Source organism: Callithrix jacchus, chromosome 5 (genome assembly GCF_049354715.1).
Source record: "Callithrix jacchus isolate 240 chromosome 5, calJac240_pri, whole genome shotgun sequence".
Lineage (NCBI taxonomy): Eukaryota > Metazoa > Chordata > Mammalia > Primates > Cebidae > Callithrix > Callithrix jacchus.
The window spans coordinates 98,488,175-98,512,079 of record NC_133506.1 but is presented as its reverse complement, the minus strand read 5'-3'; the positions used below and the strand labels follow the sequence as shown (position 1 = coordinate 98,512,079).

Genomic DNA, 23,905 nt, shown 5'->3' with positions numbered 1-23,905 from the left:
CACATTCCCACCTGCCTGTGCCTCCTCCCCAAAGAACTGGGACTTCCCTGTGCATGTCTGCCTGGGCAGCCCTCTGGCTGGGACTTGGATGGGAGACCACCAGGGGCTGGAGACTTTTGGCTTCCCAATCCTTTCCTGCTTTCTTCTGCTTGTCACAATGCTTTCAACAGGACTTAGACTCTCAGGCCTTCCATTTCCCTCCCACCTGCGCCACTGCATGACCTGGGATCTTTCTGTGAGGATCAGAGGTGATAGCTCCTGGGTGCCATAGCAGTCTGAGGACCACCCACCACTGAAGCTAAGCAAGTTCAGAGCTGGTTGGGATTTGGATGGGAGACCCCCTGGAGGAACCGGGGGCTGATAGCTTTTATCTGCTTGTCACAACACTTCCCAACTGCCTCCTACCTCTCTGGTCACCGCAATCTGTGATTTCCCCGTGGGAATTCATCCCAGCAGCCCACAGGCGCCGTAGCCCAGAAGCTCAGCAAGGTCTGGCCTGGCCGAAGCTTGGATGGGGTACCACCTGCGGAGACCAAGGGTTGGAAGCTTTTTAGTTACTGCTCCCTTCCTGTGTTCCCTGTTGTTGAAATGCTTCCAAACTACCCCCGGATTCTCTGGCCCTCCTTTCCTGCCCATCTGCACCCACACTATGGTCCAGTACCTCCCCGTGGCAATCCATCCCAGCAGCCTCCCAGCACCATAGTAGCCTGAAAGAGCCCCAGCCCTGAAGCTAAGCAGAGTCGGTTCTGTCTAATTTTTGGATTGGGGACCGCCATGGGGCTGTAATATTTTGGCTTCCCACCCTTTTCCCGCTTTCCACCGCATGTTGCAATGCTTCCCATCCCCTTTTTTATTTTCTGGCCCTCCCTTTCCCGCTCCCCTGCTCCCCCTACTCGGCTCAAAACCTCCCCATGAAAGTAGAATGCAGCAGCTTTCAGGTGCCATAGCAGGCTAAGGGGTGCTCCAGCGCAGAAGCTAAGCCGAGTGGGACCTGGCTTGGGGTTGAATCGGGGATTGCCTGGGAAGACCGGGGGTCAAGGTTATGTTACTTCCTGCTGTCCTTCTGCTTTTCCCCGCTTATCAGAACGCTTCCCAACTGCCCCCTGATTCTCTAACTTCCCATTGGCCGCCCGCCTGTGTACCCGCCACGCCTGGGACTTCCCCGTGTAGGTCTGTCCTCGCAGTCACCAGGCACCACAGCATCCAGAGGGCACCCCAGCCCGGGAGCAGGGTCAGGGATGGGTGGAAACTGAATGGGAAAGCACCTGGAAAGACCAGGGGCTGCCCGGAGGCTATGCTGCTGCGAGGAGCCGGCTCGGGGTGGGCGCAGGGTGAGCAGGGTGCCGCTGGCTGCTGGGGTCTGCAGGTCACCGAGCCCCCGGGAGAGGGGACTGCTGAGGCGGCACCTGCCTGTGTTTACGGGGCAGCGAGCGCGTCGGCCCCCGCGAACTCCCGGCAGCGCTCAGGAAAGGCCGTTGCGCCCCGCGCGGGAAACAGAGCGGTTGACCATGGTTGCAACTGGCAGTTTGAGCAGTAAGAACCCGGCCAACATTTCAGAATTGCTGGACCGTGCCTATCACCCAGAGAGCCTGCTAAGTGATTTTGACTACTGGGATTATGTTGTTCCTGAACCCAACCTCAACGAGGTAATATTTGAGGAATCGACTTGCCAGAATTTGGTTAAAATGCTGGAGAACTGTCTGTCCGAATCAAAGCAAACCAAACTTGGTTGCTCAAATGTCCTTGTCCCAGAGAAACTGACCCAAAGAATTGCTCAAGATGCCCTACGGCTTTCCTCCACGGAGCCCTGTGGCTTGCAAGGTTGTGTTATCCACGTGAACTTGGAAATTGAATATGTATGTAAAAAGCTGGATAGGATTGTGTGTGATTCTAGTGTGGTGCCTACTTTTGAGCTTACACTTGTGTTTAAGCAGGAGAACTAACTGCTCATGGACTAGATTCAGGGATTTCTTTAGTAGAGGTTGCTTCTCCTCTGGTTTCAGGAGAACTCTGATCCTCAGCTCAGGATTTCGACTTGTTAAGAAAAAACTTTACTCACTGATTGGAACAACAGTCTTTGAAGGGTCCTAAAAAGGGAACATTTATAAAGGTTATTTCATGATTGGGTAGTGAAACTATTCAGCTAGTCAACTAAAGTCATCTGTAGTTTGCCCCACCTACCCTCAGTAAGAAACCCCAAATGTAGTCCATTTTCTTTTTGTGTTTCACATTCATAGCAACTGCAGCTAACAGGCTGATTTTCTGGCCTTTGGAGAAATGATCCAAAATAGTGTACATTTTCTGCATATATCACATTTTTGTAGAGAATTGAATGAGATGGAATAGGTAAGCAAAAGTAGAAGTCCATTTGAGTTGTACAGTTGATTCCACAATTTCGTTTCAGGTAGGTTTGCTAATAGACTGCATAAACCAGATTTGCCTAGTTTGATTTTCATATGGCTTTTTTTTTTTCCTGTAAGTTTTCAGAGTGATTCTTTAAATCACAGAATCTTACTAAGTGACACTAGCCTATCAAAACTTCCGGAAGCCTACACAACCAGTTCCTGACTCAAACTTGAATGGTTCTTAGACAGGAAGGTAGGATTAAGTAGGTGAGTCTAATTAAAGCTTAACCCTAGGTAAGAGTGAATGAGAAATATTACAGGTATAATAGAACTGCTTCACTGTTTCTTGGTGAGTTCCTCACACTAATGTTTTAAAAAGGCAACAAAAGCTTGTGCTGCCATTTCAGTAACCACAGTGTTGTTTTGGATGCTTTTATAAGCTCAGTTTCCCTTGTTCTTAAGTGTTAAATATTGTTTTTAAACTAGAAAAATGCAAAATATTGAACCGATATTTTTGTGTGTAGTTGATTACTCTTCCATTGAGTGAATGATGAATGCCTGTGAGGGCAGCAAATTAGTTCTGAGATTTAGTCCCTCTCTTATTTAGTAATCTGTCTTCTTTTCAGTATTACATATGCTTAATCTCGGATGAACCATTTCACCATGTCAGTGTTATCTCATCTCTGGGCTTCTCTGGGAATTGAGGTATCTCTCCTTAACCCCAATTTTCAAGGGCAGTAGCTGTATACTACCACTTTGAATTATCGAAACGGATCAGTTTACAAAGTCTGCATTGGCTATGGAGATATGGTTTATGGTACAGCCTAGAGAATGAAACTCACAGCCCAGATAACCATGCATATACCCGGATTTCTTCCACCTTGGATACCTGTCACTAGGGAATAATAAAGGCCTTATTTTTTGTCTTAAAAAAAAAAAAAAAAGACCAGGGGCTGAAAGCTTTTGGCTTCCTGCTTTCTTACCACTCGACCGCTTGACGCAAAAATTCCCAACCACTCCCTGTAACTCTAGCCCCCATTTTGATGCCCACCTGCTCTCATCGGGTCCTAGAATTTCTTCATGGTGGTCCATCCTGGCAGCCCTTCCTCCTTATAGCAGCCTGAAGGCACCCAAGCCTGGAAGCTAATCAGAGGCGGGCCTGGCTGGGTATTGAACAGGGGACCACATGGGAAGACCAGGGCCTGGAGGCTTTTGACTTCCTGCTCCCTTCCCACTTTCCCCCGTCATCTCAAAACTTTCCATCCACCACCTGACTCTGTGAATACCTTTTCCCACCCACCTGCACCTTGCTGCTTCTGGGGATATTTCCATTGGAATTCTTCCTTCCCAACTGTGTCCTGAGCCTCTGGCTCTTCATTTCCCTTAAGCCTGGGCTCCCACTACAACCCGGGACCTCTCTGTGTAAGTCCTCCCTGGTAGCTTTCGGGTGATATAGCAGCCTGGGGGTACCCCAGTTAGGAAGCTGAGCTGTGTCAGGACTGGCTGGGGCTTGTATGGGAGACCCCGTGGGGAGACTGGTTCTGGAGGCTTTTGGCTTCTGTCTCCCTTCCCGCCTTTCCCTGCTTGACACAATGCTACCAAACTTCTTACTCTCTGGCCCTACATCTGTCACCTGACAGTGCCCCACCATGGCTTAGAACCTACCCAGGGGGTTGTGTTCCAGCAACAGATGCTACCCCCAAGCATCATAGCAGCCTGAGGGTGCCCCAGCCTGAAAGCTAAGCAGGGTGAGGTTTTCATGGGGCTTGCATGGGGGACCAATGTAAGACATCAAGGGCTGGAGGCTTTTGGCTTCCCGATCTCCCTGCTTTCCCCACTTGTTGCAACACTTTACAATGACCTCAACTCTCTGGACCCCTTTCCTGCAGGTCTGTGACCCGTCTGTGGCCCTGGGCTTTCCCATAACGGTTCGTCCTGGTAGACCCCGGGTGCCATAGTTGCCTGAAGGCGCCCCAGCCCGGGAGCTAAGCAGGGTCAGGCCTGGCTAAGGCTTAGATGAGGGACTGCCTGGAAGAACAGGGGGCTGAAAGCTTTTGGCTTCTTGCTCTCTTCCCACTTTCCCCCGATTGTGGCAATGCCTCCCAACCGCCCCCTGACTCACTGGCTATCCCTTTTCTGCCCGCCTGTGTTTTCGCTGTGGCCTGAGACTTCACTGAAGGGGTCTATCTCTGAAGCCACCAAATGCCATTGCTTCTTGAGGGCACCCCCGCTCACCTAAGCAGGGTTGGGACTGGCTGGGGTTGGATGGCAAAAAGCCTGAGGAGATAAGGGCCTGGAAGATGTCGGCTTCCTACTCTTTTCCAAGTTCTGCTTGTCATAAAGCTTCCCAATAGACCCCTGACTCTCTGGTCCCTTCTTTCTCATCCCAGTGCAACCATGCTGCAGCTCGGGACCTCCCCGTGGGGTCATTTTCAACAGGTACGGGGCACCATAACAGCCTGAGGGCTTCCCAGTACAGAAGCTTAGCAGGGTCAGGCCTTGCTGCACCTTGCACAAAGGACCTCCTGGAGAGAACGGGGGCTGGAGGCTTTCGGCTTCCGGCTCTTTTTCCACTTTCCCCGCTGCCGAAATTCTTACCAACAGCCCCCTTACATTCTGGCCTTCTGTTCCCTGCCTGGATTCGGCCCACCACGGTTCTGGACCTCCCCTTGGGGCTCCGTGTAGGCAGCCCACGAACACCATAGCAGTCTGAGAGTCAGGGGGTGGTGAGAACTGTGTGACAACGGGGAAAGCAGGAAAAGAAAAGGAAGCCAAAAGCCTCCAGGCCTGGTCTTTCCACCAAGTTCTCCATCCAAGCACAGCCAGGCCCAACCCTGCTTAGCTTTCAGGCTGGGAAGCCCTCAGGCTGCTATGGTGACTGGGGGCTGCCAGAACGGACTCACAGAGGGAAGTCCTAGGCCGAGGCGGGGGCACAGGCGAGCAGGAAAGGGGGTGTAAGAGAGTCAGAGGGCAGCTGGGAAGAGTTGCCAAAAGCCTGGGAAGGTGGGAAGTGAGCAGGAGGCTAAAAGCCTCCAGCCACCGCATTCCCCAGGCGGTCCCTTATCTAAGCCCCAGCCATGCTCTCGCCTTCTCAACTTCAGTGCTGGGGTGCCCTCAGGCTGCTATGCTGACTGGGGTCAGATGAAACGGACCCACACAGGGAGGTCCTCCTCCATGTTGGAGGTGCAGGTTAGCGGGAAATGGGGTCCAGAGAGGGGCGGATGTTAAGAAGTGTTGCGACAAGTGGCGGAAAATAGGAAAACAGCTGGAAGCCAAAAGCCTTTAGGCCCAGTCTCCCCAGGCAGTCCCCCATCCAAGGCTCAGTCAAGCCCGACACTGTAGCTTCCGGCCGGTCGAGGCGCTCTCAGACAGCTATGGCCCACGGAACCTTCCAGGAGAAACTCCCACAAAAAGATCCTGGGCAGCAGCGAGAACCCCGGCAGGCGGGAGCCCAGAGGCTAAGCAGAGTCAAGCCTGGTTGGGCTTGGAAGACAGACTGCCTGGAATGTCTGGAGCCTGGATGCTTCTGTCTTTTCGCTTCCTTCCAGCTTTCCCCCACTTGTCCCAACACTTCCCAATCACCCGACTCTCTCTATCCTCTCTTTCGCACTTTTCTGTGCCCCTGCCACAGCCCAGGACTTCCCAATGTGGGTTTGTCTCGGTAGCCCTCAGGCACCAGAGCAGCTCTAGGGTACCACACCCAGAAGCTAAGCCAGGTCGGGCCTGGCTGAGGCTTGAAAAGGGGCCTGCGTAGGGATACAGGGGACTGGAGGGTTTTGGCTTCCCGCTTCCTTACACTTTTCCCTCGCTTTTTGAAGCGCTTCCCTGGCGCCCCTGACTCTCTGAGTTTCCTTTTCTCATCTAACTGCTCCTATATCACAATCCGGGGTCTCTACTTGGAAGTCCACTTCAGAAGGCAATGGTGGCCACAGCAGCCTGATAGCGCCCCCGGCAGAAATTAAACAGAATTAGGTCTGGATGGGGCTTGGATGAGAGATCGCCTGGGGAGACTGGGGACTTGAGGCTTTTTGCTTTCCCCTGCCTTCCTGTGCCCCTCCACCCCGCCCCCGCTTGTAGCTATGCTTCTCAACAGCACCCCCCCCACCCCCCGACTCTCTGGCTCCCGCTTTTTCCCTCCCCCTTTATTGTTCCCATCACTACCAGGGACCTCTTTGTGTGGATCTGTCCTCACAGCTTCTGGGTGCCATAACAGCCTGAGGGTGCTCCAGCCCAGGATGGGGGATTGCCTGGATAAATCGAGGGCTGGAGGCTTTTGCCTTTTTGCCTTCGTCAAGAGTTCCCTTGCTTGTCCTAACCCTTCCCACATGCCCCCTGACTCTGTCACCACTGTCCCTCTTATTTACACTCCCGCTGCCGAGGGCCGGGACCTCCCCATGTGGGATTGTTTTGGCAGTCCCTGAGAGCTATAGCAGCCCTAGGGTGATGCAGCCCTAGGGTGATGCAGCCCTAGGGTGATGCAGCCCTAGGGTGATGCAGCCCTAGGGTGATACAGCCCAGTAAAGCTAAGCAGGGTCAGGCCTAGCTGAGGCTTAGATGGGAGACTGCCTGGAAGGACCAGTGGCTGGAGGCTTTTGCGTTTTTGCCTTCTTCAAGCTTTCTCCTGCTTGTCCCAACTCTTCCCAACCACCCCCTGACTGTCTGCCGCCTCTTTCCTGCTTACCTATGTCCCCTCCACGGCCCAGGTCTCCCTCTGTGGGTTTGCCTCAGCAGCCCTCAGGCGCCATAGGAGCCCTGCCACTGCAGCCTGGAAGCAAAGCAGGGCTGAGCCTGGCTGGAACTTGAAAAGAGGCCTGCCTAGGGATACAGGGGACTGGAGGCTTTTGGCTTACCACTTTCTTCCTGCTTTCCCCTGCTGTCTCAACACTTTTCAACCACACCCTGACTCTGTCTCCTGTTTCTTGCTCGCTTGCACTCCTGCCGCAGCCTGGAACCTCCCTGTGAAGGTCCTTCTTGGCAGACCTTTGGCACCATAGCAGCCTGAGGGTGTCCCAGTTTGGAAGATAAGCAGGGTGGGCCTTGATGGGAGCTTGGATAGGGGACTCTGGGGAGTTCCTCGGCTGTAGGCTTTTGGCTCCTTTCCTGATTTCTCTCACTTGTCACAATGCTTTCAATTACCCCCTGACTCTTTGGAACCCCTTTGTCCTGCATGCCTGCCACCCTGGACCTTCTGCTGGGGGTCTGACCGGGCAGCTGCAGCCCTGGACCTCCTGCTGGGGGTCTGATCCAGCAGCCCTAAGTCATCATAGCAGCCTGAGGAAGCATAGCAATGTCAGGTTTGGATAAAGCCTAAAATGAGGACCACCTGGAAAATCCAGAGGCTGGAGGTGTTTAGCTCTCTCCTCCCTTACCCTTTTTCCTGGCTTTTGGAATCGCTTCCCTGGCGCCCCTGACTCTCTAGTTTCCCCCTACTCCCCCTTTTTTTAAATTTTACTTTAGGTGTATACTATATCCAGCATTTCTCCCCATGTTATCCCTCTCCACCCTCCCCACCCCCCACTGTCCCTCCCCTACCCCTGCCCCACAGCTGCCCCCAGTGTGTGATACTCCTCTCCCTGAGTCCATGTGTTCTCATTGTTCAACACCCACCTATGAGTGAGAACATGCAGTGTTTGGTTTGGGGAAAGCGGGGTTTTCACTTTGACTGCTCCTTTGCTGGGATCCAGGGCCTCCACTTGGTATCCGTTTTGGCAGCCAACGGTGGCCATAGCAGCCTGATAGTGTCCCAGCTGGTAATTAAACAGGATCAGGCCTGACAGGGACTTGGATGGGAGACCTTGCAGGGAGAGTAGGGGATGAAGGCTTCTGGCTTTCCACTCCATTCACGCTTTTCCCCAGTTGTAGCAATGCTTCCTAACAGCCCCTAACTCTCCAGCTGATCCTTTTTTGCTTTCCCTTTTTTGTCCCTATGGCTGCCCTGGAACTACTTGTGTGGGGCCAGCCCGGCAGCCCTTGGGGCTGTAGCAGCCTGAGGGTGCCTCAGTTTTGAAAGTAAGCAGGGTTGGGCCTTTCTGGGGCTTGTATGAGGTCCGTTTGGGGAGACAGGGTGCTTGAGGCTTTTGTTTTCTTGCTCCCTTTCCACTTTCCACTGCTTGTTGCAATGCTTTCCAACTGACCCCTCCCTCCCTGACTCTCTGGCCCCAGGTTTCTGCCAACTTGTTCCCCAATAGCAGCCCAGGACCTTCTTGTTGGGGTCTGCCTGGCATCCCTTGGGTGTTGTAGCAGCCTGAGGGCACCTCTGGCTGGACAGTAAGCAGGGTCAGACCTGGTTGGGGCTTGGATGGTAGACCGCCTGTGGAAACTGGGGGCTGCAAGCTTTTGGCTTCCAGCTCCCTTCCCACTTGTCACTGCTAGACACAATGCTTCCTAACTGCCCACTGACTTTCTGTCCCACATTTTCTTGCCCACCTGCACCCCAACCACAGCTTGGGGCCTTTTTATAGGGGTCTGCCCAGCAGCCCCCAGGCACCATAGCAGCCTGAGGGCACCCCTGCTCCAAAGCTAAGCAGGGTCAAGCCTGGCAGTTTCTTGAATGAAAGACCACTTGGGAAGGCCAGGGACTAGAGGGTTTTGGCTTCCTGCTCCCTTCCTGCTTTCCCCCACTTGTCAATGCTTTCCAAGACCCCCTGAGTTTCTGGCCCCCATTTCTAGCCCACATGCATCCCCGCCATGGACAGGGACCTCCCCGTGGACATCTGTCTTGGCAGCACCCTGGCGCCATAGCAACCTGAGGGCACCCCAGTCCAGAAGATAAGCAGGCTCAGGCCTGACTGGGGCTTAGATAGGGGACCACCTGGGGAGACTGGGAGCTGGAGGCTTTTGGCAACCTCTTTCTTCTGCTTTTCCCCACTTTTCCCAACGCTTTACAATGACCCCTTGACTCACTGGCCCCCTTTCCACTGGCCTGCACTCCCACGGCAGCCTGGGATGTTCTTGTGGGGGTTCACCTGGCAGGCCTTGGATGCCATAGCACCCTAAGGGGGCCCCAGCATGGAAGCTAAGCAGGGTGGAGCCTGGCTGGTGCTTGGATGGAGAGCTGCCTGGGGAGACTGGGGGCTGGAGGTTTTTTCCTTCCCTCTCCTTTTTTGCTTTTCCTTGCTTGTTGCAACACTTCCCAACCGACTCCTGACTCAAACCCCCTCTTTCCTGTCAGCCTGCAAGCCTGTCTTAGCCTGGGACCTTCCTGTAACAGTAGCAGCTTGAGGGTGCCCCAGTCCACGAGCTAAGCAGGGTTGGGCCTGGCTGGAGCTTGGATTGAGGACCCTCTGGGGGAACAGGGGGCTGGAGGCTTTTGGCTTCGTGCTCCATTCCCACATTCACCCTATTGTTGTAAGGCTTCCCAACAACACCTTGACTCTCTGGCCAGCCATTTTTTGCCTGCCTGAGCCCTTGTTTTGGCCTGGGACCTCCCTGAAGGGGTCTGTCTCTGAAGTAACCAAGCACCATCACAGCCTGAGTGGCCCCAACCTGGAAGCTAAGCAGGATTAAGCCTGACTGGGGCTGGGATGGGAGACCACTTGGGGAAACCAGAGGCTATAGGCTTTTGGCTTCCCAATCCTTTCCTGCTTTCTTCTGCTTGTGGCAACGGTTTTGACTGGCCTTTGACTCTCAGGTCCCCCATTGCCTGCCCACCTCTGCCACTCCACAGCCCCGACCTTTCCTTGGGGATCTCTTGTGGCAGCTCCCAGGTGGCACAGCAGACTGAGGGCCACCCATTCCTAAACCTAAACAGGTTTGGGCCTGGCTGAGGCTTGGATGAAAGACCACCTGGAGGAAAAAAAGGCTGGAAACTTTTGGCTTCCCTCTCTTTTCCCATGTTCTTCTGCTTGTCACAGCACTTCCCAACCTCCTCCTCACTCTCTGGTCCCCCCTTTTTTACTAGCCTGTGCTTATGCTGCAATCTGTGACCTCCCTGTGGGGTTCGTGCCAGCAGCCCCCAGTGCCATAGCAGCCTCAGGGCACCCCAGCCCGGAAGCAAAGCAGGGGTGGCCCTGGCCAAAGCTTGGATGGGGGACAGCCTTGAGAGACTGAGGCCTGGAGGCTTTTAGGTTCCTGCTCCCTTCCTGCTTTCCCCCGCTTGTCACAATGCTTCCAAACCACCTTGACTCCCTAGCTCTCCCTTTCCCCCATGGCTGCGCTCACACCATGGACCAGTACCTCCCTGTGGTGGTCCATTCAGTGCCATAGCAGCCTGAATGCGCCCCTTCCTGGAAGCTAAGCACAATCAGTTCTGTCTAAAACTTGGATTGGGGACTGCATGGGGAGACTGAAGGCTGTAGTATTTTGGCTTCCTACTCTTTTCCTGCTTTCTGCCATATGTTGCAATGCTCTCCAACTGCCTCCTTATCTTTTGGCCATCCTTTCCCCACTCCCCTACTCCCCAATTTCCACAGGGGCCTCCCGTGGAAGTCTAATGCAGCAGGTTTCAGACGCCATAGCAGCCTAAGGGTGCCCCAACATGGAAGCTAACCTGGGTCAGGCCTAGCTTGGGGTCAAATGGGGGATCACCTGGGAAGACTGGGGGCTGGAGGTTTTTTACTTTCTGTTGCCCTCCCGCTTTCCCCCATAGCAAACACAGGTCTCAGTGGATCAAAAAATCTACATGAGGAAAGGAGGCTGAAATAATGTGGGACACCGGGGAGGGGGGACTGTAACAAACTTCAAGGTATTCACTTCAAAAGTTTTTTAATACTGTGATGGGCAAACCAAACACAGAAACAGGAAGCCCAGTTCAGTCACCAGCAGCCAATGTGGGATATTTGATGTACATGCTACAGGGCAAACTGCATAGGATGAATGATCTGGTCTCCACCAACCTGCTCTTCGAGTCCAGACACTCCTGCCCACGACCCTACACTCTATTGACATGACCCACATTTACAGTACTCTCCTGGCACCTTTGCTTGTTTAGTATTTTTTTACCCCTTTTTTTTAAACTCAACAAATATGTTTTTTCATTTGTTCTCCTTTTTTTGAGACAGAGTCCACTTCTGTCACATGGGGTTTAAAGTACACTGGAGTGATTATGACTCATTGCAGCTTCCATCGTTTGGGCTCGAGTGATCTTCCCACCTCAGCCTCCCAAGTATTTGAGATTACAGGCATATACCACCATACCCAGCTCAGTTTATTATTATTATTATTATTTTTGAGACAGAGTCTCACTCTATCACCGAGGCTGGAGTGCAGTGGTGCAATGTATGCTCATTGCAACCTCTGCCTGCTGGGTTCAAGCAATTCTCCTGCCTCAGCCTCCCAAGTAGCTGGGATTACAGGTGTGCACCATCAAGCCCAGGTAATTTTTGTATTTTTAGTAGAGACAGGGTTTTACCATGTTGTCCAGGATGGTCTCAATCTCTTGACCTCATGATCTGCCTGCCTTGCCCTTGCAAAATTCTGGGATTACAGATGTAAGCCACCATGCCTGGACAACCTTTTTTCTTTATAAGCTACCCAGCCTCATGTGTTTTCTTATAGCAATGCAAAATGGACTAATATAGGAATTGTACACCAGCACTTTCCAGACTGTGACGAGCACAATGACAGAAGTACAGAGTGGGGCAGAAATGCTCCCAAGGGGGTTCTTGCGCATCACAGAGAGTGAGGTGAGACGTCTCAGCTGAGGCTAAAGATGAACAAGATGAGAGTGAAAGAGTGATGATGAGGGTAGGGGAGTGTTTCCTGAAGAAGGACGAAGAAAGTCCTGCAAGGAAACTGACATTCCATGTGGCTGGAGGGTGGTGCAGGATAAAACTGGGAAGGTGAGCCCAGGCCAGCTCTCACCAGGCCCCATGGCCAAATTAGCTTGGACTCTATCTTAAAGGCAATACACAGTCACCAACAGGTCTTAGTCAAGGACCATTTTGACCCAAATTTGCCTTTTAGAAAAAAAGAAAATGTGACAGAGCAGAATGGCCTAAGAGGTGACTCTCAGGCTCTCTGCAGGGAGCTGTGCACACCCTGCTGTAGATGATTTCTTGGGCTTCGTGTCTGTCTCTGAGTAAAACTGAGCTTCCTGAAGGCAGGGGTCAGCCTTGTCCACTGTGCTACTCCGCAGCAGCTCCTAAAATTCTGCCTGCACTGGGACTGTGCTCATGAAGTCTCTATGGAGTGAGAAAGAAACCCCAGCTTCCTCTTCTGTGAAATGAGGAGTGAAGAAGCCTCTGTGCGGGTGGTCAGAGGAGTCAGTGAGTCAGAGCGTGTCAAAGCATTCAGCATTGCACCTGATACGTGGCAGGAACGCTGGATGCGACACTCCCAACCCAGCGCTACCTGGCTGCGAGGCCATACAGGTCCAGCAGGGGTTTGCAGAGCCTCTTCTGTGCCCGTGAGAACGTGGTCTCAGCCCAGGACAGCATCTGGTGGGCCACCTGGAGAGGGAGGGGACAGTGAGAGCTGTCTCGGTTGTCCTCAACTGCCAGCCACTCACCATCCTTGCTCTCACTCACCAGCTCCAGGGCGCCTTTCATGGCCCCCAGGGCCACCCTGATGGGCCTGGGATCCCCGTTGCCTGGCATCCCGGGCACCCAGATCTGCAGCCGCCACATGGCCTCCTCTGCCCGCTCCCACCACACCTCCTTCAGGGGCTGCATAGGAATGAAATAGACAAAAGGTCTCGGTGCCAGCAGCACCCTGGGGCTGTGTGCTCTGGTTTCTGGGCACAGATGGACCCAAAGGGCTCGGCGTTCCTGGCACTGTGGCCTCTGCCCAGAGAGAGAACGGTAACCCCTTCCCTGTGTCCCAGTCCAGGCCCTCTCACCTCCACATGGCCCAGCAGGCACCCCTGGCAGCCGTACGCAGTCAGCAGGAGGCTGTGGTTGGCAGCCTGCAAGGTCAGGCGTCCCAGGGGCTGGAAGGGCTGCCTGCCATCCCAGAACAGGACCTCTACCTCTGCTGACTGCCCATGGGCACATGCCCACAGCACCACACTCTCTTCTCTGCCCCCTCGAGCCAGAGGGGACCTGCTGGGGCACGCTGATGTTTCCAGCTGCCTACTCCTCCTCCACAACTTTCCATAGCTCCCTACTGCCCCAGGCCAAGACTCAAAGCCCTAGGACTTGAGAACCTGGAGCTGCACCACCTCAGTCAACCTACTGAGCCACCTGAAGCCCCCTCTTCTGTACCCTTCCCAGCAGCCTCACCTGACATGGCTGTCAGTGAGGAATGCCATGCAGTCCTGATAGGGTTTCCTGAGCCTTTTATTGAGACAGGGTCTCACTGTCACTGAGGCAGGAGTGCAGTGGCACCATCACAGCTTGCTCCCAGCAGCTGGGACACAGGAGCCCACCAGGCTTTAAGTAGAGATGGGAGTCTCACTATGTTGCCCAGGTTGGTCTTGAACCCCTGAGCTCAAGTGATCCTCCTGTCTTGGCCTCCCAAAGTGCTGGTATTATAGGTGCGAGCCCCTGGGCCCAGTTCTGACTTCTGAAATCTTAATGCCCAAACCCTTCTCCTTTCTTGAGCCAATGGGGGCCATGACCCAGTGTGCCGAGCTGGGACCCAGCCACCACTCACTTTCCTCATGGGACACAGAAGGCTGGGGACAGCTTGGGTGCATTGGCTCAAGCCTGTAATCCCAGCACTTTGGGAGGCCAAGGCGGGCAGATCACGAGGTCAGGAGTTTGAGACCAGCCTGGCCAATATGGTGAAACCCCGTCTCTACTAAAAATACAAAAATTACCTGGGCATGGCGGCAGGTGCCTGTAGTCCCAGCTACTTGGGAGGTTGAGGCAGAAGAATCACTTGAACCCGGGAGGCGGAGGTTGCAGTGAGCTGAGATTGGGCCACTGCATTCTCCAGTGTGGGTGACAGAGCAAGATTCAGTTTTTTGTTTTTGTTTTTTTTTTTTAAAAAGCCCACTGTACTCGGGTGGCTGAGGTAGAAAGATCACTTGAGGCCAGGAGTTTGAGGCTGCAGTGAGCTATGATTGCATCTCTGTATGTAGTCCAGCTTGGGAGACACAGTAAGACCCTGTCTGACAAGAAAGAAAGAAAGAAAGAAAGAAAGAAAGAAAGAAAGAAAGAAAGAAAGAAAGAAAGAAAGAAAGAAAGAAAGAAAGAAAGAAAGAAAGAAAGAAAGAGAGAGAGAGAGAGAGAGAGAGAGAGAGAGAGAGAGAGAGAGAGAAAGAAAGAAAGAAGAAAGAAAGAAAGAAAGAAAGAGAGAGAGAGAAAGAAAGAAAGAAAGAAAGAAAAGAGAGAGAGAGAGAGGGAAAGAAAGAGAGAGAGAGAGAGAAAAAAAGAGAGAGAGAAAGAAAGGAGAAGAGAAGAGAAGAGAAAAAGAAAGAAAGAAAGAAAAAGACCGTAGCACAGGCTCATGGGTTTAGATGTGCCTGCCAGGGGCATTAAATCTTAGCAAGTGTTTCAGTGAGACTGCTTATGATGCCAGTGTCCATGAGTGACCCCCAGCAGTGGCCTCCAAACTGAATTGTTCCTGAGATTAGATCTTGGCTGTGTTCTTAGTCAGCAGCCTTCCTTGATTCCTATTTAATTCTCAAGCCTTTTGGTCATTCTGTGAGCTCTCATTATTCTTTCTCTTTAAATTAACCAGAGTGAGCTTTTGAATTTTGCAATCAAGAGCCATAGTGGCTACAAATGCTTTCAGCAAATTTAAGGAGAATGAGCTTGTTGGGAGACAATTCTCCTTGGGTCTTTTGTGTTTATGCATGTCTTGCAAGCTGAGGCCCTGACTTTTCAAGGGTTTTTGTATAAGTGAACAATCTTGGAAAATAGACATAGTGCTTCCTTCCCGAGCGAACAGCAGGTTTGCTTACTACCCATTATGAAAGATTCGGGTTTCCTAAGCTCAGAATTTCTCTTAGTAATGCAAACCTCTGCACATATAGGTATCCATTGGCACTCATCTGTGTCACTCAGGAGGCTGAAGCAAGGGAAGCTGATGCAAATAGGCCAAAGTTGATGTGCCACAGTAATCAAGGCCTTTGTCTCTGACCCGGAGCCTCGTGTTTTCTGGAAGGACCCATGCAACTACAGCTGGTTCACATGGTAGCTTGCAGGGAGGGTAACATTTCAGATCCTTCACAGTTCTCGATAGCGTTGCCCCCTTGTGACTAGATTCCCGGGGCCAGGTCTACTCTCTCTTCTCCAGCCCAGCAACTTGCCTCCACCAAACTAAGACGCCCAAAGGAAGGGACCCTATTGCCCTCTACTCTCAGACTTGAATGGAGGATTATATCATTTTTGACTATCAGACTGGGATCTCTTTGAGGTCAGCAACTTCATCTCAACAGACCGAGGACTTTCCAGAGCTGAATCTGCCCATTGCCCATCTGCACATTTCTCTCTGTGCCAATATACTCCACTTCAAATCCAGGATAGGAAAGAATTTTCCTGTTCCTGAAGCTCCATGATTTTACTCCCTCCCCCAGCCCAGCCCCCCACACATACACAATATACAGGAGCCATACCCACCTTGTGCCCAAGTCCTACTTCCTACTGGACTTGGCACCATTCCCTTGTGTTCCTTGGCTCTAAGGCAATGAAATGGAAATAGGATAAGTAGGGAGCATGGGGTGAAGAAGGATAAGGATACAACACGGGGAGGAGGAGAAAATAAAACAATACAAACAAACCCAGTGCTTTCAGTGATTCCTGCAGGCCAGGTAAAGCCCAGTACTGTACTACTATCACTGACTGAGGGTCAGAGAGATATCATGCTGAAAGTCAGATAACTTTTATATTTAAGTGGTGGAGCTGGAATTTAAACCCAGTTAATTGGGGCCGAAGCCACCTTCTACTCCCCTTTAATGCCTTCCTAAGTGGTAAGGTAAGAGACACCTGAGTTGTTAGTGCTTGGGAGGCTCTGGAAAAGGAAATTATTCCTGGGCAGAGCCTCATGGGCAGGTGAGGTTCTAGTTCCACCCCTTATGATCCAATAGAGGTCTTAGAGACCAGACCAAGTTCTATGGGTTCTGGGCACCCTCTCACATCCCAGTCCCTGATCAGGGAAAGCAGGCAGCACAGCCTTGGGAAGAATGGATAAGCACGGTGAGTGGGGCTGGAGGGAGGGTAGGGCTGGAGGACAGAACCTCTTGACCCTAGCTAGGACAATCCAGCCCACCACCATGAAGTCCAACTTTTTCTCAGCTACAAGCCCTCTCTTTCCTCCTTTCTAAATACTCTTTTCTTTTTTGAAGACAGAGTCTGACTCTGTCATCCAGACTGGAATGCAGTGGTGCGTTCTCAGCTCACTGCAGCCTCTGCCTCCCAGGTTCAAGCGATTCTCCTGCCTCAGCCTCCCAGGTAGCTGGGGCCACAGGGGCATGCCACAATGCCTGGCTACATTTTGTATTTTTAGTAGAGACGAGGTTTCATTATGTTGGCTGGGCTAGTCTCAAACTACTGACCTCAAGTGATCCACTGCGTTGGCCTCCCAAAGTCCTGGGATTACAGACGTGAGCCACTGTGCTTGGCCTCTTTTTGTTTTTTGTTTTTAGAGACAGGGTCTTGCTTTGTCACCCAGGCTGGAGTACAGTGGTGTTATCATAGCTCGCTGCAGCCTCAACCTGCCAGGCTCAAGTGACCCCCCTGCCCCCCATGCCTTGGCCTCCCAAAGTGCTGGGATTACAGGTGTGAGCCACCACATCCAGCTACAGAATAGTGTTAATATCTGCTTTGTTATCTCCACCTGCTCCTGTTCAGAACTTTGTCTTCTCTGACCTGGACCCTCCTGTCTTGTCAGACGGAACACCCTAAAACACAGCTTGGAACACGTCCCTCTATAAGAATGTCCAGTGGCTCCTCGCTACTGAGGGGCAAAGTCCAAATTCGAAAGCACACCACTTAATGTCCAGTCCTTCCTTTTCAACCCCGTTTCCTCCTCCCCTTACCTCCTGAAACATCTCTGGAACCCTTTTCTAGCTGGGTGCTAGTCCTGGCCTTTCACAACCAGAAGGCTAGAACACCAATTATGAGCATTCCCTTTGCCCTTTAAATAGGATGGACTGGGATCAATAGGAATGTTTCTTGACTTTTCCAGAGCAAACGCCACAAGTTATGTCTTCCCTGCCCTCCTCCTCTCTTTCCTTTACAAACCAGCTATCCAGATGCAACAGACACAGGATGCATGAAGCCCAGTGAATGTTTGCTGAATGGGCAGGGGACACCTTCCAGGGGAGACCAGCTTAGTTTCCATGTCGGCCCAGGAACTTCCTTCCTGCTGGGGCTACTGCTTGGAGTTGTGGAATCTGTGCCCTGAACAAAGGGACCAGCAAGAGAGGACAGTGGTGGCTGAAGTCAAGCCTGGAAGGAGGAAGAGACACCTTTTCCTAATTGGTTCACCCTAAGGACAGCCTTTCCCAATCGGTCTGCCCGTAGAGGGTCCTTTTTTTCCATATTCCTGACTATAAGGGGCGCCTTTTCTCATCATACAGAGGTGCTGTAAGCCCACCTGCCCTCCCACTCCACCAGTGGAGATGCAGAGCTTCCTTAAGGCAAGACCCACTTGGAGGAAGGAAATCTCATTCAGAAAATAAAATATTCTATAAATAACCACCTATTGGCCAGGCACGGTGGCTCACACCTGTAATCCCAGCACTTTGGGAGGCTGACACAGGTGGATCACAAGGTCAAGAGATCAAGACCATCCTGGTCAACATGGTGAAACCCTGTCTCTACTAAAAATACAAAAATTAGCTGGGTGTGGTGGCGCACGCCTGTAGTCCCAGCTACGTGGGAGGCTGAGGCAGGAGAATTGTTTGAACCCAGGAGGCAGAAGTTGCAGTGAGCCAAGACTGCGCCATTGCACTCCAGCCTGGGCAACAAGAGTGAAACTCTGTCTCAAAAAAGTAAAATAAAATAAAACAAAATAAATTTAAAAAACGAAAATAAAAAATAAAAAGAAATAACCACTTATTAAAATGGGATCAGTAAGCCCTGGGAAATGGCTTGTGGCTGTGATCCCAGCACTTTAGGAGACCTAAGCAGAAGAAATGCTTGAAGCCAGAAGTATCAGCCTGGGCAAAATGGTGAGACCCTGCCTCAAAAAATTTTTTTTGGCCAGGTGCAGTGGCTCATGCCTGTAATCCCAGCACTTTGGGAAGCCGAGGTGGGTGGATCACAAGGTCAGGAGTTCAAGACCAGCTTGGCCAACATGATGAAACCCTGTCTCTACTAAAAATACAAATAAAAAATAAAATAGCTGGGTATGGTGGCATGTGCCTGTAATCCCAGCTACTCGGGAGGCTGAGGCAGGAGAATTGCTTGAACTGGGACGGGGAGGCAGAGGTTCTGGAGAACCAAGATGGCACCACTGCATTCCAGCCTGGGCTACAGAGCAAGACTCCATCTCAAAATAATAGTAATAATAATAATTATTATTATTACAGTAGAGATGGAGTCCCACTCTGTCACCTAGGCTGGAGTGAGGTGGTGTGATCATGGCTCACTGTAGCCTCGACTTCCCCAGCTCAGCTTCCTCCCATCTCAGTCTCCCAAGTCCAAGTAGCTGGGACCACAGGTGTATGCCACCACGCCCGGCTTTTTTTTTTTTTTTGTAGAGAGAGGGTCTCACCTTGTTGCCCACACTGGTCTCGAATTCTTTGAGATCAAGCCAGCGGCCTGCCTCGACCTCCCAAAGTGCTGAGATTACAGGTATGAGCCATCATGCTCCGACTTACAAACATTTTTTGAAAAATTATCCTGGGCCACGTGTGGTGGCTCACGCCTGAAATCCCAGCACTTTGGGAGGCCGAAGCGGGCGGATCACCTGAGGTCAGGAGTTTGAGACCAGCCTGGCCAACATGGTGAAACTCCGTTTCTACTAAAAATGCAGTGGTGGACGCCTGTAATCCCAGCTAGTTGAGAGGCTGAGGCAGGAGAATCGCTTGAACCTGTGAGGCGGAGGTTGCAGTGAGCCGAGATGGCGCCACTGCACTCCAGCCCGGGCGACCAAGAGAGACCCTGTCTCCATTGAAAAAATATCGTGGACCCTTTCTCGGCGACAGCAGGACAGCCCTGACCTCCTCCTGGCCCACAGGTGTGAAGACTCCGTTGTGGAAGAAGGAACCGGAGGAGGCCAGGGCCGGGGAGGCGGAGCAGGAGGAAGCGAAGGAGGGGTCGGAGGACAAAGACTACCAGAGGCCGCCGGAGGATAGCGCGGCGGAGGGCGAGGGCAGCGAACGGCGCTCGGTATCCTACAGTCCGCTGCGCCAGGAGTCCAGCACCCAGGAGGTGGCGCTGTTGCGGCGCGCGGACCCTGGCTTCTGGAGCTGGCTCAGCCCCTTCGCGCTGCTGGGCGTCCTGACTGCTCCCACGGACAGGTGACTGCGCGCTCCTCGGCCGGAGCACTAGGCACGCGGTGCCCGGGCCCTAGGGAGGAGAGGCGGCCCCAGGCAATGAGTGCTTGGTCCCCGCCGGCAGGAAGCGGAGCCTCCCGGAAGAGCTGTGCGTGCTGGAGATCCGGCGACGACCGCCGCGCCGCGGGGTCTGTGAGCGGTGCGAGATCCTTTTCTGCAAGAAATGCAGCAGTCTGCACAGCCATCCAGCCTATGTGGCGCACTGCGTTCTGGATCACCCGGATCTGGGTAAGGCAGGGGCCGCTGGGGCCTATTGAGCACCCCCACTCCCAGTTTTGTGCTCTCCATCCTTTCCGGCCCAGATCCCCCACCAACCTCTCCCGGGACGCGGAGCCCTCTCCCGCGCATTCCACAGAAACGCCCTTTCTCAGCTGCCGCCCAGAGCGCTCCTGTCAAGCAAGAAGGCCCACTGTTGTTGCTTGGTTCCCACCTGCCACCTAGCGCCCCCAGTGCATAGCCCAGCATAGCCTAGAGCCCACTGTGAACAGCGCCCACCCAGGGTTCCCCAACCCCACGCAGCACCAGCGCCACCGCACACCTGACTCTGCCGCTCACACAGCCTCACCTTCACCTCTTTGGTATTTCAGATCCTTCTGGCCCGGTGGGCAGAGGCAAGAGAAAATAACCTCCAGGTTCCCTCATCCTTCTGACAAACCTGCCTCTTTCCCTGAAACCATTCAATAAAACCTCTGATCAAATTATCAGTGCTTTGAGGTGGGACACGGTGGCTCTGGTTGGGGATGGTCCTCCTCAGGTTCAAGCCAGAGGTAAAATCGTGGGCAGGGAGCCTCTTCCCTCGCCTCCCCAGAATGGTACAAGCATTTGTATCCAAAGGCAGTCAAAGGGCCTTCTGCCCGATGCGCAGAGAAGAAAATGAAGGGGCAGGGCCAACAATGGCCCTGAGGAGCGGAGCCCTGAATCCTTGCCAGACAGTTCTCCCCTCCCCTGGATGCCCTGGCTTCCTAAGGTCAGTGCTGTGCAGATGAGGCACTGGCAGGTGTGGAGGGGTGGGAGAAACCTGGAAAACCAGATGCTAAAATAAATGCTGGCATGGGTGGAAGCAGAAGACACGGAGGCTGGGGAGCCCGTTCCTTCTCCAGGAATCCCAGCTATTCTTGGCCAGATGGCAGGAGCTTTGGGAAAGCCGCATGTGTGGCCTGGAGAATGCCGCCATTGTGAGCACAAAGCCAACCCCAGCCTGCAAGGCTGCCTGTTGGACTGCATCCCCACCGCCTGCAGCATTGCAGACCCCCAGGAAGGCCCCTTGACCTCTCCCTGCTGTGCATGGTTCCCCATCTGGTCTGGGGGGCAAGGACATTTTGTTTTGAGGAGAGGCAGGCCCCCTCTCTCTGTCACAGTTCCACATGCTGCGCGCGCGCGCGCGCGCACACACACACACACACACACACACACACACACACAGAGCTAGCTGGCCCTAGCTTGGATGGAAGAGCATGGCCCTGGCCTCCTCTGCGCCCATGCTCACCTGCTATCCCTGCAAAGGCTGGAGGAACTGCTCCAAGGAAGGCTGCTTCCTGCCTCTCGGCCCACCAGCTGAAGACACCTCTTTATTCTAGCCCAGGACAAAAAGCCAGGGACCCACAGGGACCTGCATCAGTCCCCTTCCCTCTCTGGGTCCTGACCCCACGAAGGGCCTCTGAGGTTGGAGACACCTGTGCCCTCACCCCCATGCATGCTTTTTGGGGGTGAGGCCTCTGACTAAACACGACACTGTTTTCCGTGAACTAAGCCAGGAGGTCCTGGGGAGAACCGCGCAGTCTTGCAAAATGGTATCTCTAATCTCCCTGTTGAGTTTCACATCCCCTGCTTGGATCCTGGGGCCGTCGCCTCTTGAATAGAACTGTACCTTTAGCAGAAGAAATAAAATCCTCAAGGCCTGGGAAAGACAGAGGTCCTTGGAGTAAAGGGCCAAGGGATCTGGGACCCTTTTTTGCTTTCCCTAAGATTGATCCCACCCCCGATCTCCATCTGGTGGAAACAAAGACAATGCTGCATTCTTCAAGGAACAAAGGCAGGCAAACTTCCAGATGGAGGCTTTGCTGACGGGTCTTCTACAGAGGGACTCAGAGAGACAGGTTCTGCCCCAGGGGTGGGGAGCACAATTTCGCCCTGAGAGCACCACCAGTTCCTGAGGTGAGGAGGTGCCTTCAGAACAGGGTGCTTCCCGAGTTAGCATGCCAGCAGCCCATCCAGGGCAGCTCAGTGGCCCAGCGGCCCGAGGTGGTCGCCCACAGTTTGGCCTGGTCGACGTGCCAGTATTGGTCGTCTCGGAAGAAGATGATGGAGCCATCGGGCCTCGGCAGAGCGCCGCTGACCTCCTCAGGGATGCCGCCCCAGTCCTGCAGACTTCGGGGGTAGTAGGGTTCCACTTGCAGCCCCCCTCGGGCCAGCACGTAGTACCGGGCACCCTTGAAGAGGATGAGGCGGCGCAGAGGAGGGAAGAAGAGGGCGGCGTCGGGATGGCGGGGCAGGCCCCCTGCCCGGCACAGCTGTGGGAGACCCCACACTGGCTTGGGGCCCCGGAACCTCCAGCACTGACCCCCTGTGGACCATTGGGAGAGCCAGGGTGAGTTGGAGGCTGTCACTCATTGGCCTTCCACCCCACCTCTGTCCCCCATACCTCTGTTTCCCCCTTAAGCTAGAGCCCACAATGGTTAGTATTCCTATCAATCAAAATGCATTGTACTACTAGTTATAAATAGCAAGGTGGTAGTAGGGACTACCGTTATTGTCTAGACTTCCAGCAGGTGTCAGCAGAGGGCAGATGGACATCTCTACTGCCATCACTACTAATGATTCTATGAGGGCAAGAATTTTTGTTTCGTTCACTGCTATATCTCTAACATATCCAACCATGTCTAGTGCATACAAGGCACTCAATATTGGTTGAATGAGTGAACAAATGAATGAATACTATTTACCTATTTCCAAGCATCTAGTCATATATTGTACTCTCCAGGCAATATTCTCTTTTCATATTCCTTCCCCAGCAAATCTGAAGTATTGGATTCCCCATTCGAGAAATGCACATTCATAAGTTGAGTGACACGTCCAACCCCACACGGCTAGGATTCGAATGAAGATTCAGCTCTTTCTGCTGAATTGCAGAAATCAAGAGCAGTCCTCTGCTTCCCTCTAGACTCCTCTCTGACACGCTCCCTGGGACCTCGACACTCGATGCTCCCTAATCCATCATGGAAAGGTGCCTTCTGATGGAGTCTTCCCCAGGGTCATAGGTTCTAAGTGGAATAGAGACTCCACCATGGACCTGTGAGAGTTTTCCCCTCTTTTGTCCCCTCTCTAGGGCACAGTTTTCCCAGCTGCCACAGAGCCAGTACCTTTGAAGAAGTAGAAATCTCCATCCTCCAATGACACTGCCGCAGCCTCAATGTTGGGGGGCAGCCCAGCCCACCTTTCCTGTAGTGGACGGGGCTCTGAGACATTGCCATCAGCTGCCACTTCCCAGAAGTGGCTCCCTTTAAAAATGTACACTTGCTGTTGCCTGTCTGCCCAGAGACAAGAGAGAGTTGAGGAGTGACCATCAGCCTCCTGCTGTCTTTCCAGGGAAGATGCTGTCCTAGAAGCCAGTTTCCCAAATGGACAAGCACAGGATATGGTGTGCACAGTTGGGTCAGTTGGGAAAGTGGGCAGGAAGAAGCAGTGTTTTGCTTAGTGTGGGGCTGTGACCTGCAGCGTGCTTGTGATTTGGGATTTCTGGCTTTTACGGTTCATCCCCCTACCTTGTACTCCAGCTCTGGAGGCTCTAGGAGATGTGGGAAAGGAGGGAAGAAAGAAGTAAGGCACCAGTGGGAACTTCTTACCTACAGTGATGGCATCGAAGGAAGAGTGGCAGTACTTAGGGCCCTGGGTTTCAGGGTGCCTTCCTTGGGGACTGTGGGGGTCCCAGGCCTCAAAGTCAGTGAACAGCTTTCCTGGGAGCTGGACAGCCACTGAGCCCCCTAGGGGCTTCCCTTTGTGAGTAAGAAGATAAGAGAGAGAACACACATAGGGTAGAGGGTATGCTGTGCATACAAGACCTTCCCTTGGTTACTTTCATGATTATCTAATATGAGGGGCAAGGAAGCAGAGTGGGAGTAGGGGGTTAAGAGTTGTTTTTGGGCAGGCGCGGTGGCTCACACCTGTAATCCCACTACTTTGGGAGGCCAAATATATCAATTGACGTTATATCAATTGATGTTAGGAGTTTGAG

General features: G+C 52.9%; 2 protein-coding genes and 1 pseudogene across 7 annotated transcripts in view; 2 read left to right on the top strand and 1 right to left on the bottom strand.

Moving 5' to 3' along the window:
- Window positions 1-1,180: 1,180 nt before the first annotated feature.
- On the top strand, window positions 1,181-14,466 carry LOC118153798 (DNA damage-inducible transcript 4-like protein pseudogene; annotated as a pseudogene). Its single transcript, XR_004743362.3, has one exon. The product of XR_004743362.3 is annotated as a DNA damage-inducible transcript 4-like protein pseudogene (transcript).
- A 1,840-nt stretch (window positions 14,467-16,306) lies between these two features.
- Window positions 16,307-20,375, top strand: C5H17orf50 (chromosome 5 C17orf50 homolog). Its single transcript, XM_035300805.3, has 4 exons — window positions 16,307-16,366; window positions 19,356-19,638; window positions 19,739-19,902; window positions 20,262-20,375. Exons 1-4 carry the CDS (start codon window positions 16,354-16,356, stop codon window positions 20,297-20,299), a joined length of 498 nt encoding a protein of 165 aa, XP_035156696.2. The 5' UTR covers window positions 16,307-16,353; the 3' UTR covers window positions 20,300-20,375.
- Window positions 20,376-21,725: 1,350 nt separating this feature from the next.
- The window catches only part of MMP28 (matrix metallopeptidase 28), a 39,078-nt gene continuing 36,898 nt past the window's right edge, over window positions 21,726-23,905 (bottom strand). For 4 of the 5 annotated variants that reach the window (XM_035300803.3, XM_035300802.3, XM_003732956.6 and 1 more), the window contains 3 exons: window positions 23,517-23,666; window positions 23,034-23,201; window positions 21,726-22,237 (listed from right to left, as the gene is read on the bottom strand). In XM_035300803.3, the coding sequence (XP_035156694.1) occupies window positions 21,843-22,237; window positions 23,034-23,201; window positions 23,517-23,666 (713 nt within the window). In that variant the 3' untranslated portion in view covers window positions 21,726-21,842. The remainder of the gene's footprint in view (window positions 22,238-23,033; window positions 23,202-23,516; window positions 23,667-23,905) is intronic. The other variant, XM_078373816.1, reaches the window with a different exon arrangement.